The sequence below is a fragment of the Neovison vison genome, chromosome 11 (assembly GCF_020171115.1).
Source record: "Neovison vison isolate M4711 chromosome 11, ASM_NN_V1, whole genome shotgun sequence".
NCBI classification, from domain to species: Eukaryota; Metazoa; Chordata; class Mammalia; order Carnivora; family Mustelidae; genus Neogale; species Neogale vison.
The window spans coordinates 162,451,586-162,466,074 of NC_058101.1; the positions used below are offsets into that span (position 1 = coordinate 162,451,586).

A 14,489-nucleotide genomic window follows, 5' to 3' on the forward strand; every position below is an offset into this window, starting at 1 on the left:
TGTTTTAACTGTCAGTTATTATTAACTGACTATAGAAAAGGCCTTGTTGTGTTATGGGCTCTTAGAAGATCTATCCCAAATTTAACTAGAAGAAGATATATTAATTCTAAAAGGTAATTGTTGTAAATTCAAATTTGGACATTTAAATATGTGAAATAACTAAAATACCATGCAAATCCACACAGAAATACAACATATACATATTAGATTTCAGAAATAAGGTGGAAAGCTTTCTTACTGTCTAAGCTTTTGATATATGCAAGGTATTATATCCTAGGATGCTCACAGGTAATATTTAAGTTTTTTCCCCAATCCACATGTTTCTGTTCTTTCTCGCATTGGCACTCAAGTTCATGGTCATCCACCTGGAAGAGCAATCAGTCATAATTTTATCAAATTATGTGTGTGTGTATTGCATCTCACTTTGCTTAGTTTTATATCACACACACAGATGCACTCACACATACATTCATTCTTTTACTGATTAATTAACTAAACTGCATATCAGAATTGACCTTTGGTAAAAAATAAGCATACAAAATTACAAGAAGTAACCACTTTTGAAGATGGCCTTTGGGCATGAAAATGATTCCAAACCAGATAAACAAGACGGTTTGACTTCTCTTTCTAGAAGGCCTCAATCTTATTAAAGGAACAGCCCTGCTAGAGTTACACATAATACTGGGCAGTGTTAATTGAGGAGATATATATATATATAATTGAGAAGAGAGAGATATGTATATAAATACATAAAAATATATATATTTATATATATTTTATATGTATATATATTATATGTAATTATATGTACATTTATGTGTATGTGTATATATATATCCAATAGGAAATATAGAATAGGAAAAAAGAAATTCTTTTCCAACTCTCTCTTTCTCTATAATATATATGTATATTATATGTCTATATATTTTAAATATATAATGTACATAATTTTTTGTTGTTTTGTGAAAAGCTTTAGGTTAGTGTTGACATTGGTATAATTTAACTATAAGTGACATGGTAAATCCAACTTTAAACATTAGGTTTAATCTTCATAGGTACATAAGTTACTGGATTTCTAGATTACCAGTCCAATGATAAAATATATATATACAATATAGGCAATATCTATGTGTAATACTGGTTTGGGTCTTTAGATCAATTTTATGGAAGATACATGAAAAGATGGATCCCAAAAATATATTTGATTTAAAAATCACCACACACACGCACACACACACAAACACCATGCCCAGAAATGAAGTCCTATGTAAATAAACAACTGTCAAGACATTAATTTAAAAAGGAGTCAAATCTTACAGCATTTTTGTCACATTGAGAAGAGCAATTGGTTGAGTTGTAGACCTTTTCAAGTTCCACACATTCACCATTGCTGCACACCTGGAAATGAAGTTACCCATATGAATTAATAACTTACTCTTAGAATTTACATGATTTTTTCTTCTGTAAATGACCACATATAGAATCTTTTGTAGAAGAAGAAATCTTCCATATATGTTTGACAGATATTTGAAATGAATATAGTATACATTCAAATACTGTTCTATGCAAACTCCTAATAAAAATGTCTATATCCTTCCTAATTTTTCAAATATTAATCTATCAAAGATTCTATAACCATAGGTACAATTTCTTTTATCATTTGCATTGTTTTATTTTGATTTGATAATATTCCATGCTTGCTGTATCAATTAATCTTATTTATGCTTATTAACTCTGTTTTAAATTTTGCTTTTTATTTTTTGTACGTTTTATAACCAAATTATTGTTGTTTTTGTTGCTTATAATTATTACCTGGCTTATCTTCATCCATTTATTTAATTTCTACCTGTTATTTTTATTTTTACCTACTTCTTTTAAAAAGCACATAAAAGGAAATGCTTTTCCAACTCTATTGAGGTATAATAGACAAATAAAAATTATATACCTTAGAGTACATATTATGATGTTTTGTTATACATTGTGAAATGTAAAACAACCTAATGAACACATCCATTACCTTAAACAGTTACTTTTTTGTGGTTGGAACACTTAAAGTTTACTCTCTTAGAAAGTTTTAAGTATATATTACAGTATCTAACTATAGCCACCAAGATCTACACTAGCTCCTCAGAATTTACTGAGAACATAGTTTATACTCTTTGACCAACATCTCCCCATTTCCCCCACCTGGCAGCCATCATTCAACTCTCTGATTGTGACTTCTACTTTTTTTTTTTTTTTTTTTTTTTAGTTTCCACATATAAGTGAGATCATATAGTATTTACTTTTTTGTGACTTGTTTATTTTTGTTAGGATGCATGAAATGTCCTCCAAGTTCGTCCATATTGTTGCCACTGACATAATTTCCTTTTTTTAAAAAACTAAATAATATTATATATTACATATTTTCATTATCTTTTTACCTGTCAAAGGATGTTTAGATTGTTCCCATATCTTGGCTCTTGTAAATATTGTAATTAAAGGTGCAATGAGCATGGAAGCACAGATAACCTCTTCAAGATCTGATTTCAACTTCTTTAGGTTCTGTGTCCAAAAGTGAGATTCCTGGAGCATAGGGTAGTTCTATCTTTAATTTTTTAGGGAACCACCATACAGTTTCTATAATGGCTATGCCAATTTATATCCCCATCAACAGTGCACAAGGGTACTCAAAAAAAAGTACCCCACATCCTCTCCAACATTTTTATTTGTTATTTTTTGATAATAACCAAACTAGAAGGTATGGGGTAATACCTCATAGTGGCTTTGATTTTCATTCCCTTGAATGTTAATGATGATGAACTCCTCTTTATATACTTGTTGGTCATTTGTATAAATATCCAAACAAGTCCTTTGCTCATTTATTTTTTTGAATTGGACTGTTTGGGGTTTTATTGCTTTTGGTATTATGAACTACTTTTAACTTTTATCTATTAACCCTTTATCAGATATGTGGCCTGCAAATAATTTTCACATTCCATTGATTACTTTTTCATTTTCTTGATTGCAGCCTTTGCTGAAGAAATATTTACTTTGATATAGTCTCACTTATTTATTTTTGCCTTTTGGCCTGTGCTTTTGTTGTCACATAAAACATCCAATCCTGGGCTTTTCTTTGTTGGAAAATTATTAATTATTATTCTGATTTCCTATTTGTTCAGATGTTCTATTTCTTCATCATTTAGTCTTGGTACATTGTATGCTTCTCAGAATTTATCCATTTCTTTCAAATATTCAACTTGAATAATTATTCATAGTATTCACTTATAATACTTTTATTTCTGTGATATCAGTTGTAATTCTCCTGTCATTTATAATTTTTTTCTGAATCATCCCCTTTTGTTTCTTGGTTAGTCCACTTAAAAGTTTGTCAATTCTGGGGGCACCTGGGTGGCTCAGTGGGTTAAAACCTCTGCCTTCGGCTGGGGTCATGATCCCAGGCTTCTGGGATCGAGCCCCGAATAGGGCTTCTGGGATCGAGCCCCGCATCGGGCTCTGCTCAGCAGGGAACCTGCTTCCTCCTCCCTCTCTCTCTGCCTGCCTCTCTGCCTACTTGTGATCTATATCTGTCAAATAAAGTAAATAAAATCTTAAAAAAAAAGTTTTTCAATTCTGTTTACCTTCTAAAAATTAAAACAATTTCCTTAAATTTTCCTGTTGTCTTTCTTGTTTCATTTATTTCTGCTCTAAAAATCTTTATTTCCTGGGACGCCTGGGTGGCTCAGTTGGTTGGACGACTGCCTTCGGCTCAGGTCATGATCCTGGAGTCCCGGGATCGAGTCCCACATCGGACTCCCAGCTCCACGGGGAGTCTGCTTCTCTCTCTGACCTTCTCCTCGCTCATGCTCTCTCTCACTGTCTCTCTCTCAAATAAATAAATAAATAAAATCTAAAAAAATCTTTATTTCCTTACTTCACCCAACTTTGGGCTTAGTTTCTTCTTCTTTTTCTAGTTCCTTGAAGCATAACATTAGGTTGTTTATTTAAAATTTTTCTTTTTTCTTAATGCAGGCTTTATTATTATATACTTCCCTCTTCGAACTGGTTTTGCTGCATTTCATAAGTTTGCTATGTAGTGTTTCCACTTTCCTTTGTCTTGGATATTTTTTGACTGCCCTGTCAATCTCTTCTTTATTCACTTGTTTTTCAGGAATCTATTTTTCATTTTCTAAATATTTGTGAATTTTCCAAAGTTCCTCCTGTTTTGATTTCTAATTTCCTACCACTGTGGTCAGAAAAAATATCTGATATTATTTCAGTCTTCTTAAATATGTTGAGACTTTTGTAGGCCAACATATGATCTATCCCAGAGAATAGTCCAAGTACACTTGAGAAAAATGTGCATTCTATGATTGCTGAATGAAATATTCTGTATATATCTGTTCGGTCCATTTGGTCTGTAGAGTTATTCAAGCACATTGTATTCTTTTCGGTTTTCTGTGTAGATAATTTATCCACTGTTGAAAGTGGGGCATCAAAGTCTCATACTATTGTATTGTATTTCTCCTTCCTGTTTATATTTTCTGTATATATTTTTTTATATATTTAGATCCTCCAATGTTAGGTGCATGTCATATATACTTAGAACTGTTATATCCTCTTGATGAATTGAGCCCATTATCATCATATGGTGATCATTTTTGGTTTTTTTGTGTGACACTTATGATTGAAAATATATTTTTTTCTGATATAAATATGGCCACACTGTTCTCTGTTGCCATTTTCATGCAATATTTTTTATTCTTAACTTTAAGCCTGTGTCCTTAAACATACCATGAAATTTTGTAGGCCATACATTGTTGGATACTGATTGTTGATGTTGTTTTTTAAACCAACAACCAGTCTGTGTCTTTTGAATAGATAAATCTAGATTTAATGTAATTATTGATAGTTAAAAACTTACTGTTTTCATTGTTAATTGTTTTCTGAATGCTTTATAGCGTCTTTGATCCTTTTTTCCCTCCTCCTCTCTTCTTTTGTTCTTTGTTGATTTTTTGTAGTGGTATATTTTGATGTTTTTTTTTCTCTTTATCTTTTGTGTATCTACTAGAGATTTTTTTTTTAATCATTGGCATACTTTTACTTCTCGTCCCTCCATATTTCATGCTGTTGATATCACATTTTGCTTATCTTTATATCGTGTACCCAGTATCAAATTATTATAGCTATAGTTATTCTTAATAATTTTTGTCTTTTAACTTTTATATTAGAGTTAAAATACATTTATATACTATCTTCATAGTATTAAAGCATTTTGAATTTGACTATTTACCTTTACTAATGACTATTATAGTACAAATGTTTTATGCTGTTACTCAGCATCCTCCTTTCGACTTGAAGTGTTCCCTTTAACACTATTTATAAGGCAGGTTTAGTAGTGTTGAACTCCTTCAGCTTTTATTTAAGAACGTCTTTAATTCTCTTTCATTTCTGAAACATAGCTGTGTTGGATATAGCACCCTTAGCAGGGCTTTCTTTGTTTTGTATATTTATTTTTTTGTTTTATTTTGTACTTTGAGTACATTATCCCACTCTCTTTTGGCCTGTGAGACTTCTACTGAGAAGTTTATTCATAGTTTTATAATATTCCTTCTTATATGATGAGTTGCTTTTCTCTTGTTTTCTAAGTTCTCTTTCTGTCTTTGACTTTTGACGGTTGGTTTATAATGTATCTCTGGATACTCTTTGGACTAGTCTCTCATGGGGTCTTTTGAGCTTTCAGATTCTAAATGTAGATATCCTTCCCAGTATTTGGCAAATTTTCAGCCATTATTTTAAAAATAATCTTTATTCCCCTCTCTTTCTCTTCTCCTTCTGGGACATACATAATGCATACATTCATTTTTGTCATTGGTGTCATATAGGTTCCATATGCTTTCTTCATTAGTTTTTATTCTTTTTTCTTTTGTTTCTCCAACTTTCTAATTTCAAGTGACTTATTATTAAGATTGCTGACTTTTTCTTCGGAATGATCCAGTCTGCTGTTGAAGCTTTCCATTGACTTTTTCGTTTCTATAATGTATTTTTCAGCTCCAGTATTTCTGTTTCACTTTTTTTATGGTTTTTATTTCTTTGTTAAACTTATGTTTTTCATGCTTTGCTTTCTTGATTCCATTTAGTCATCTATTTGTGTTCCCTTGCATCCTTTTGAACTTCTTTAAAATGATTACTTTGAATTCTTTGTCAAGAAAATCTTACATCTCCATTTCTTTGGGATCAGTTGCTAGAGCTTTATGAGTTCTCTTCAGATGATATTATGTTTGCCTGAATCTTTGTGATCTATGTACTACTGCATTGGTGTCTGTGCATTTCAAGGAGCAGACATCTTTTCCAGGTTTTACAGATTGATTTTGTTGGGTAAAAGCCTCCTGTTGTATCCCTTGGGCTGGCGTGATTGCTTCCAGGATTATAGTTGAGTGAGACTAGGACCAGGTTATGTGGCCATCATCTGGTCTGTAGTAGGATCTGCAGTTTACTGGTCTGTGAATAGGGATTTGAAATGTGGATTCTGCATAGTAGCTGGGAACTGAGACAAGACTGTCTCTGTGACCTTGGTCAAGTGGACTGGCACTGTAACAAGGGTCTACCAGAGCATCTGAGTCAGATGGCTGGCTTGTTTCTAGGTGCATGAATGAATGTATCTCTTATTGGGTCCTTGGCTTCTGTTGAGTCATTGAGCAAGGTGCCTCTGGGTGCATGGACCAACATGTTTCCTGGAAATTCTGTGGGCAGGAAGATTGTCTAGAACTGCACTTGGGAAGGAAGGAATAGAATGAAGTTTCACAGCCACTTCAGGATCTGTGTTTGGACCAAGATCTGCAGGTCTGCCTCCAGGGATATGGATAGATGTGTCTTCCAGTAGGTGACTAGGCAGACGTTGTTGTTGGTGGTAGCAAAGCCAAATGGGGCTGTTCCCAAGCAACAGGAGATATGGGTGTTTATGGGTCTGTAGCCAGGACTATGGTCAATAAGCTCATCATCTAGGCATGGGCCTGCTTTCTCAAAACAAATCTTTGGTCTTTGACAGCACCAATGTTTTGCAAGATCCTCCATGGATTTTAAAGTTCTGACAAAGGTACTTTTTCCATGGCTTGCTACCAAATTATTGTTGCTGTGGGGAGATATTTCTGGGACACCTCCCATTTTACCATCTTCCTGATGCAATTCCCTGAAAATTCTTTCTGGCCACCAATTCAAAAATTACTTTAACATTTTAAATAGGGAAATTTTAAGCCATTTATATTTATTATGATAAGATATGTTTAATTTTACTCTTTTCATCTTTTTATATGATTTTAAATGTTAGACATTTTAGCTTATCCTTGTTATCTTTATTATTTTTTCTCCAATTATTTGAAAGCTATATGTTTTGTTTTCTAAACATTGATTCAGCCTATATTAAAATATTTAAATCTAAATTATTTTATCATTTTTAAGATCAAATAAACATTAGCTTCTCCTTATGTAGGATAAGACATTTGTCACATTTTTTATTTTTTTTCTTCTTCTTAATTCATATGTTTGTTTTAGAAAATTGAAATTTATAAAGATCATTATTATTCAGTATTCAATGTCTTTAAACTCTTATAATAAACACAATAAAAATATAAATCACTAGAATTTACTCAAAATTAGTATAGATTTTCTTGCTTGCAACTATTTCCTTAATATTCTACCTTCTCATTTAACTTTTTAGTTTAATTCATTTTCCAGTTGATCAGAGTACTTTCTTGACTATTTTTTTCATATTTATTTATCTCTTTTATTAAACTATAATGTAGTATTTGTTTTAAGGGTACAGGTCTGTGATTCATCAGTTTTACACAATTCACAGCCCTCACTATAGTATATATCCTCCCCAATGTCCATCACCTAGCCACCCCATCCTTCCCATTCCCCTCCCCTCCAGCAACCCTCAGTTTGTTTCCTGAGATTAAGAGTCTCTTAAGGGTTGTCTCCCTTTCTGGTTTCATCTTGTTTCATTTTCCCCTCCCTTCTCCTATGATCCTCTGTCTTGTTTCTCAACTTCTTCATATCAGTGAGATCACATGATAATTGTCTTTCTCTGATAGACTTGTTTCACTTAGCATAGTACTGTCTAGTTCCATCCACATCATTGCAAATAAATGCTGTCTAATTTACTGTAGTTTTTTTTTTTAAGTTATAAAGTGTGTGAGTATGTCATTCTATTGCTTTACTAACTGAATAATAATTTGGCTGTATGTACAGTTTTGGGGTCCCAATACTTGATTCTCCAAAGGTCCATAGATTTTGCTGCATTATCTTATAGCATTTCTTTTTGAAGATAAATAAAATGATAACCTATGACCCAGCAATTGCACTACTGGGAATTTACCCTAAAGATACAAACGTAGTGATCCAAAGGGGCACGTGCACCCGAATGTTTATAGCAGCAATGTCCACAATAGCCAAACTATGGAAAGAACCTAGATGTCCATCAACAGATGAATGGATCAAGAAGATGTGGTATATATACACAATGGAATACTATGCAGCCATCAAAAGAAACGAAATCTTGCCATTTGCGACAACATGGATGGAACTAGAGCGTATCATGCTTAGCGAAATAAGTCAAGCGGAGAAAGACAACTATCATATGATCTCCCTAATATGAGGGAGTGGTGATGCAACATGGGGGCTTAAGTGGGTAGGAAAAGAATCCATGAAACAAGATGGGATAGGGAGGGAGACAAACCATAAGTGACTCTTAATCTCATGAAACAAACTGTGGGTTGCTGGGGGGAGGGGGGTTGGGAGAAGGGGGGTAGGGTTATGGACATTGGGGAAGGTATGTGCTTTGGGGTAAATTGGAAGGGGAGATGAACCATGAGAGACTATGGACTCTGAAAAACAATCTGAGGGGTTTGAAGTGGTGGGGGGGTGGGAGGTTGGGGTACCAGGTGGTGGGTATTATAGAGGGCACAGCTTGCATGGAGCACTGGGTGTGGTGAAAAAATAATGAATACTGTTTTTCTGAAAATAAATAAATTGGAAAAAAAAAATAAAATGATAACCTGATAACTTTGTTGTCATTGTTGTTGTTGAAAACTGATACTTGCCTTCTTTGGTGCTTATAGAACATTTTCTTTATTGTTAACTTCATGCTGTGAAGGTTAGTCTTATGCTCATCTTTCTGTGAATTTTTCTTACTAAGTTGAGTTTTTATTTTATACATTCTTCAGTTCAGGGTTTTTTTTTAAGATTTTTATTTATTCATTTGACAGAGATCACAAGTAGGCAGAGAGGCAGGCAGAGAGAGAGGAGGAAGCAGGCTCCCCGCTGAGCAGGCGCCCCAGGGATATTTTTTTATTATACCTTTAATTACACTTATACACTTTTAATTACACTATATTATATTTTCTTTATCTGGGATTTCTATTAAAACTGTATCAGATTAGGCACCTGGGTGGCTCAGTCAGTTAAGCGACTGCCTTCAGCTCTGGTCATGATCCCAGGGTCCCAGAATTGAGTCCTGCATCAGGCTCCCAGCTCTGCAGGGAGTCTGCTTCTCCCTCTGACCTTCTACCCTCTCATGTTCTCCCTTACTTGCTCTTTCTCTCAAATAAATAAAATAAATAAATAAATCCTTAAAAAATTGTATCAAATTTATTAGGACTATTTTTCCTGTTTTTATTCATTTTCTTCTTTAGAATTCCTGTATCTCATTCTCATGTGTTAAGAAGTTTAGCTTCTAATTTACTATATTTTGTGGCTTACTACACTTCATGGTTTACTGCTCAAATTATATGTAAATCAGTAATTATGATTTATTTTGTAATTTGAAGGCAGTGCTTGTGATTTTCAAATAATACAGTTTTTATAGATTTAATATCCTTTTAAATCTGATTAAAATATAAATTAAACATTTTTCCTAAATGATTTCTCTCTTTTTTGATGAATGTCTGTTTCTTTTTTTTTTTTTTTTAAGATTTTATTTATTTATTTGACAGCGAGAGATCACAAGTAGGCAGAGAGGCAGGCAGAGAGAGAGAGAGGAGGAAGCAGGCTCCCTGCTGAGCAGAGAGCCCGATGCGGGACTTGATCCCAGGACCCTGAGATCATGACCTGAGCCGAAGGCAGTGGCTTAATCCACTGAGCCACCCAGGCGCCCTGAATGTCTGTTTCATAGGGTACTATTGTCTATGAGTCCTCAGATTAATCTCCATTGTTCACACTGTTAAATTCTTTTGTTGCTATTTGTTCTCTTTGATTATTCTTAGAGAATGGATTTTTATATATACATGATCAAATGAACACTGAATTATGCTGTTTAAGCCCATGTAAATCTCTTTTCATATACTTTAGTCTCAACTAAAGGAAACATTGAAATGTTTCTTTTTGTGATTTTGCCATTTTTATGTGTTTAATAAAGATAAAACTACAGAGGCATGTTGCAGCAATTCTTTTGTGCCCGAGAGGACTAACTAGTATTCTCCCTTCCTTCCCCCTTCACCTCTATTCTTCTTCCTTTCCAATGTATTATCCTTCCCTTTTCATCTTTTCTCACTGTTTTCCTTTTGTTTTATTTTTTCTACTTATATTGCTAAGGAAAAAGTCATTCAAGGGCAATGGGATATGTTTGCCCTCATTTTCTATGCCAAATCAAAATTTACCTGGAAAGAAAAACAATTATGAGAAACTAGAATGTTTTTATTCATTTTAATTTATTCATATCCAAAAACAGTATCACTATAACAATGAGATGAAAAGTCTATAAGTACCTCATTGTAAAGATGAGATGAAAAGTCCATACCAAAAGAGGTATCTTTGTGATACCTCTATAAACTGGCATTTGCTTCCATGAATTCCCTCATTTATGAATTTACCCAATAACTGGCACCATTGTGATTGGTACACTTCTATATTAAGATTACTTTTGGGGGCACCTGGGTGGCTCAGTGGGTTAAGCCTCTGCCTTTGGCTCAGGTCATGATCCCAGGGTCCTGGGATCAAGCCCCGCATTGGGCTCTCTGCTCAGCAGAGAGCCTGTTTCCCCCTCTCTCTTGCCGCCTGCCTCTCTGTCTGCTTGTGATCTCTGTCTGTCCAATAAATAAATAAAATCTAAAAAAAAAAAAAGATTACTCTTGAAAGAATAGGCACTCTATGTGGTGGCATATGGTCACAACATGCTAATAAGATCAAGATGCAGAAAAACTGCTTCCGTACAAATTCCTTTGTTCAACCCCTACCACTCATTATGCGGTTCTATGAAGGGTAAGTCATACTTCTGCTTGTATTTTTGGATGATTTTTCTTACCTGGTGTGAACAGAAAATTGTTTGGTATTTTCTTTTTTTTTTTTTTTTTAAGATTTTATTTATTTATTTGAGAGAGAGAGAGACAGTGAGAGAGAGCATGAGCGAGGAGAAGGTCAGAGAGCGAAGCAGACTCCCCATGGAGCTGGGAGCCCGATGTGGGACTCGATCCCGGGACTCCAGGATCACGCCCTGAGCCGAAGGCAGTCGTCCAACCAACTGAGCCACCCAGGCGTCCCTGTTTGGTATTTTCTTTAACCTGATGTGTCATACACTCTTTCACTGAAAGTCCTTGAACTTTCTAGGATGTTGTTGTACACGTTCCTAAAATTTCACAAATATAGATTCTTCATCATTTTAACATTTAGCTATTATAATGGGAAACTGATAGTTAAGTGTATGGATTTGAAATATAGATATCCATTAAATAATTAAATTCTAATTCCCTTTTTTCATTCTGAATTTTGTTTTTCAATTCATTTCTCGATCACGTAATATGAATGAAACTGTAATGTTTGTGGGTGATGGTATGGGAGGAGAGGACCTATATCACAGACAGAAACTATACTATTTCACAATAGCTGATTTTTGAAAAGTATTATGTTTTCCATATAGTGTTGTGTTAATAAACCTTGATGAATTGGCTGTTATTTTTAGTACGTGTCCTGAAGTTTTCATCTTGGAATGATAAACTTCTTCTGATCTGGCCTTATTTTAGAAAACTTCATTTTCTGACATTTTACTCAAAGCTCCAATCACACGGAAATGATCAGTTTCCTGACTATGACATACATTTTTTTTTCCGATTTATTTATTTTCAGAAAAACAGTATTCATTATTTTTTCACCACACCCAGTGCTCCATGCAAGCTGTGCCCTCTATAATACCCACCACCTGGTACCCCAACCTCCCACCCCCCCGCCACTTCAAACCCCTCAGATTATTTTTCAGAGTCCATAGTCTCTCATGGTTCATCTCCCCTTCCAATTTACCCAAAAGCACATATGCCATACATTTTTTACCTTTGCGTGTTATATAGGTATTTCTTTCTAAAAAGTCTTTCGTTATTTTTTCTGCATTGAAAAATGTTTGTCATGTCAAAGCTGAAATGTCATTAATTTAATGGCGTCATAAGATGCCATTCATGTTCTCCAACTAAAGGCAATCACTTCTTCATTTGGACTCAAAAGTTCATTGGTCACCAATGAACTATGAAAGCACTTGTGTTGGATCATAATATATGTAATTTAATTTATGAAATTCTCAGGTACACTCATATTTACATCATTTGTTTCCCTTATGGCCACTGGCATCATAGTATGTGCCCCAAAATATGGCTGAATGAATAAAATAATTGAAGAACATATGGCTATTTCATAGTCAAATTATTTTAAAAATTATGTCTATAATTTCACTGTAAGGTATAATTAAAAACATTTATAACATTCACATATCATTTTGTATAACAGAGGTTAAACAAAATGAATATTCATTATAGTGTTATTACTACTTTGCTCAATTAAAAAAAAAAAAAGTTGCCCATTTGTTTCTGCTTATATACCATATATAGGCCCTCAGGAACCAATTATAGAAAATAATGCTTTAAAGTGGCTGAACCAAGAAGTTTTAGTATAACAAAGTACTTTCATCTTACCAATCCATCTCCACATTTTGTTCCAGGAGCAACCAGGCCCAAATCTTTAGAATTTTGGTATAAAATAAAAGTTTTGCACTCAGTGGTGACATTCAGCTTTGAAGTCTTCTTAAGGTGGTTAGTCTTTTCTTTACCAGGCAGAGATAAATGCTGCCCTCTGCTGCAGTGTATCTTTCCACACTTGATATTTCTGAAGGAAAGGGAGAATATTCTCAGGTTTGGGACCAGGAAATAGAACTTCATAGAGATGAGACTGTCAGTGAAGTGGCCTGGTCACTTTTCTCTAGACCCAGGTTTATCAACGGGCTGCAGAAGCACCAAGAGAGGCAGGGTGAAAGGTTAGACGAAGTCCTGACTCTGGGACATGTAAAAGGATTGTATTTCTTTATAGTTTTGTGATTCCCACAAGTCAATATTAGCTCAAATTTACAGGAGAATATTTCTTATTAGTAATTTCAATTCATCTAACTTTCATCAAGATGTTAAGATTTCTTTCTTATTCCTTCTTGCACAGAGAACATCAGTTAAGTCTCACAAAAAAAACAGTGAGTTTGATATTATTATAATACCCATTTTACAGATTGGGCAACAACTGGAAGTAAGAGGAAGTTAACTGACTGCCCAGTTTCACCCAGAGTATTTAGAAACAAAATTGAATTTGACCAAGTTTTCTGTTGTTGTTTTTAGTCCAAATCCTGTTTTGTGGCACAGAAAAAAAAAAGCTTTCTGAGTATAACAAATCTGGAAGAATGACACAGCTAATACTTTCTAAAATCAGATCTAATTTCCACTTCTCCCTTCCAATTTCAACTTCTACTTTTCTTTCTTTTTATGGCATCACTTATTTCCTTCTCTCTGTTCTTTTCTTTCTTTCCACTCTATTTTCCTCCTCCTGTCTGCTCTTTCCTATTTTTTGTAGCTTCTCTTCCTCCCTTTCTTTCCTAAGAATTTTAACTCTTTCCCATTTTTCTTCCTTATATCTCACGGCCTTCAACTCATAAATGTGCCAGTTACACAATCAGGAATGTGTGCTTGCTTCCTTACTCCTCCTTCTCCTAACCTCCTCAGTAAAAAGAGGTTAACAGCTGTCAGAAAAGGGGAGTTCTGATTTTGCAAAAATACTCTTAGAAGGCACTTACTTTTCTTTACATGGTACTTACTTCTCTTCACAGGGAATTAATCTGTTTTCCTTGTTTTTGCAGTATCCAAATCTATTTCCTTTTTTATTCATCTCATAGCAGAGATCAGAACTGTCTTTCACCTCTAGGATCCAAAATGGAATGATTGAAGTAAAATAATAAAAACTTGAATGTTATAAATCATAACATTTCTTATTTTTCTAGTTGAAATTTTATTTTCATGTGGTGGTAAGGCAGAATGAGATAAGTAAATCACTTTAAACTTATCTATTGTATCAGAAAGATATTTTACAGAAGTATATGCATATAAAAATGTAACAAACATACTTTAACCCACATATTGAGTTAGTTAATTAATATTAGAGGTAATAGCAACTAATATTAAAGGTAATATCCGGAGAGATTCTAGGTAAAATATGGG

General features: G+C 33.9%; 1 protein-coding gene across 1 annotated transcript in view; it reads right to left on the minus strand.

The window, feature by feature from the left end:
- Positions 1 to 14,489, minus strand: part of ADAM7 (ADAM metallopeptidase domain 7) — a 101,187-nt gene that overhangs the window by 13,600 nt on the left and 73,098 nt on the right. Inside the window, exons 15-18 of the mRNA XM_044225979.1 lie at positions 14,090 to 14,192; positions 12,930 to 13,119; positions 1,318 to 1,398; positions 287 to 365 (exon numbers count right to left, since the gene is read on the minus strand). Coding sequence (XP_044081914.1) covers positions 287 to 365; positions 1,318 to 1,398; positions 12,930 to 13,119; positions 14,090 to 14,192 — 453 coding nt within the window. The remainder of the gene's footprint in view (positions 1 to 286; positions 366 to 1,317; positions 1,399 to 12,929; positions 13,120 to 14,089; positions 14,193 to 14,489) is intronic.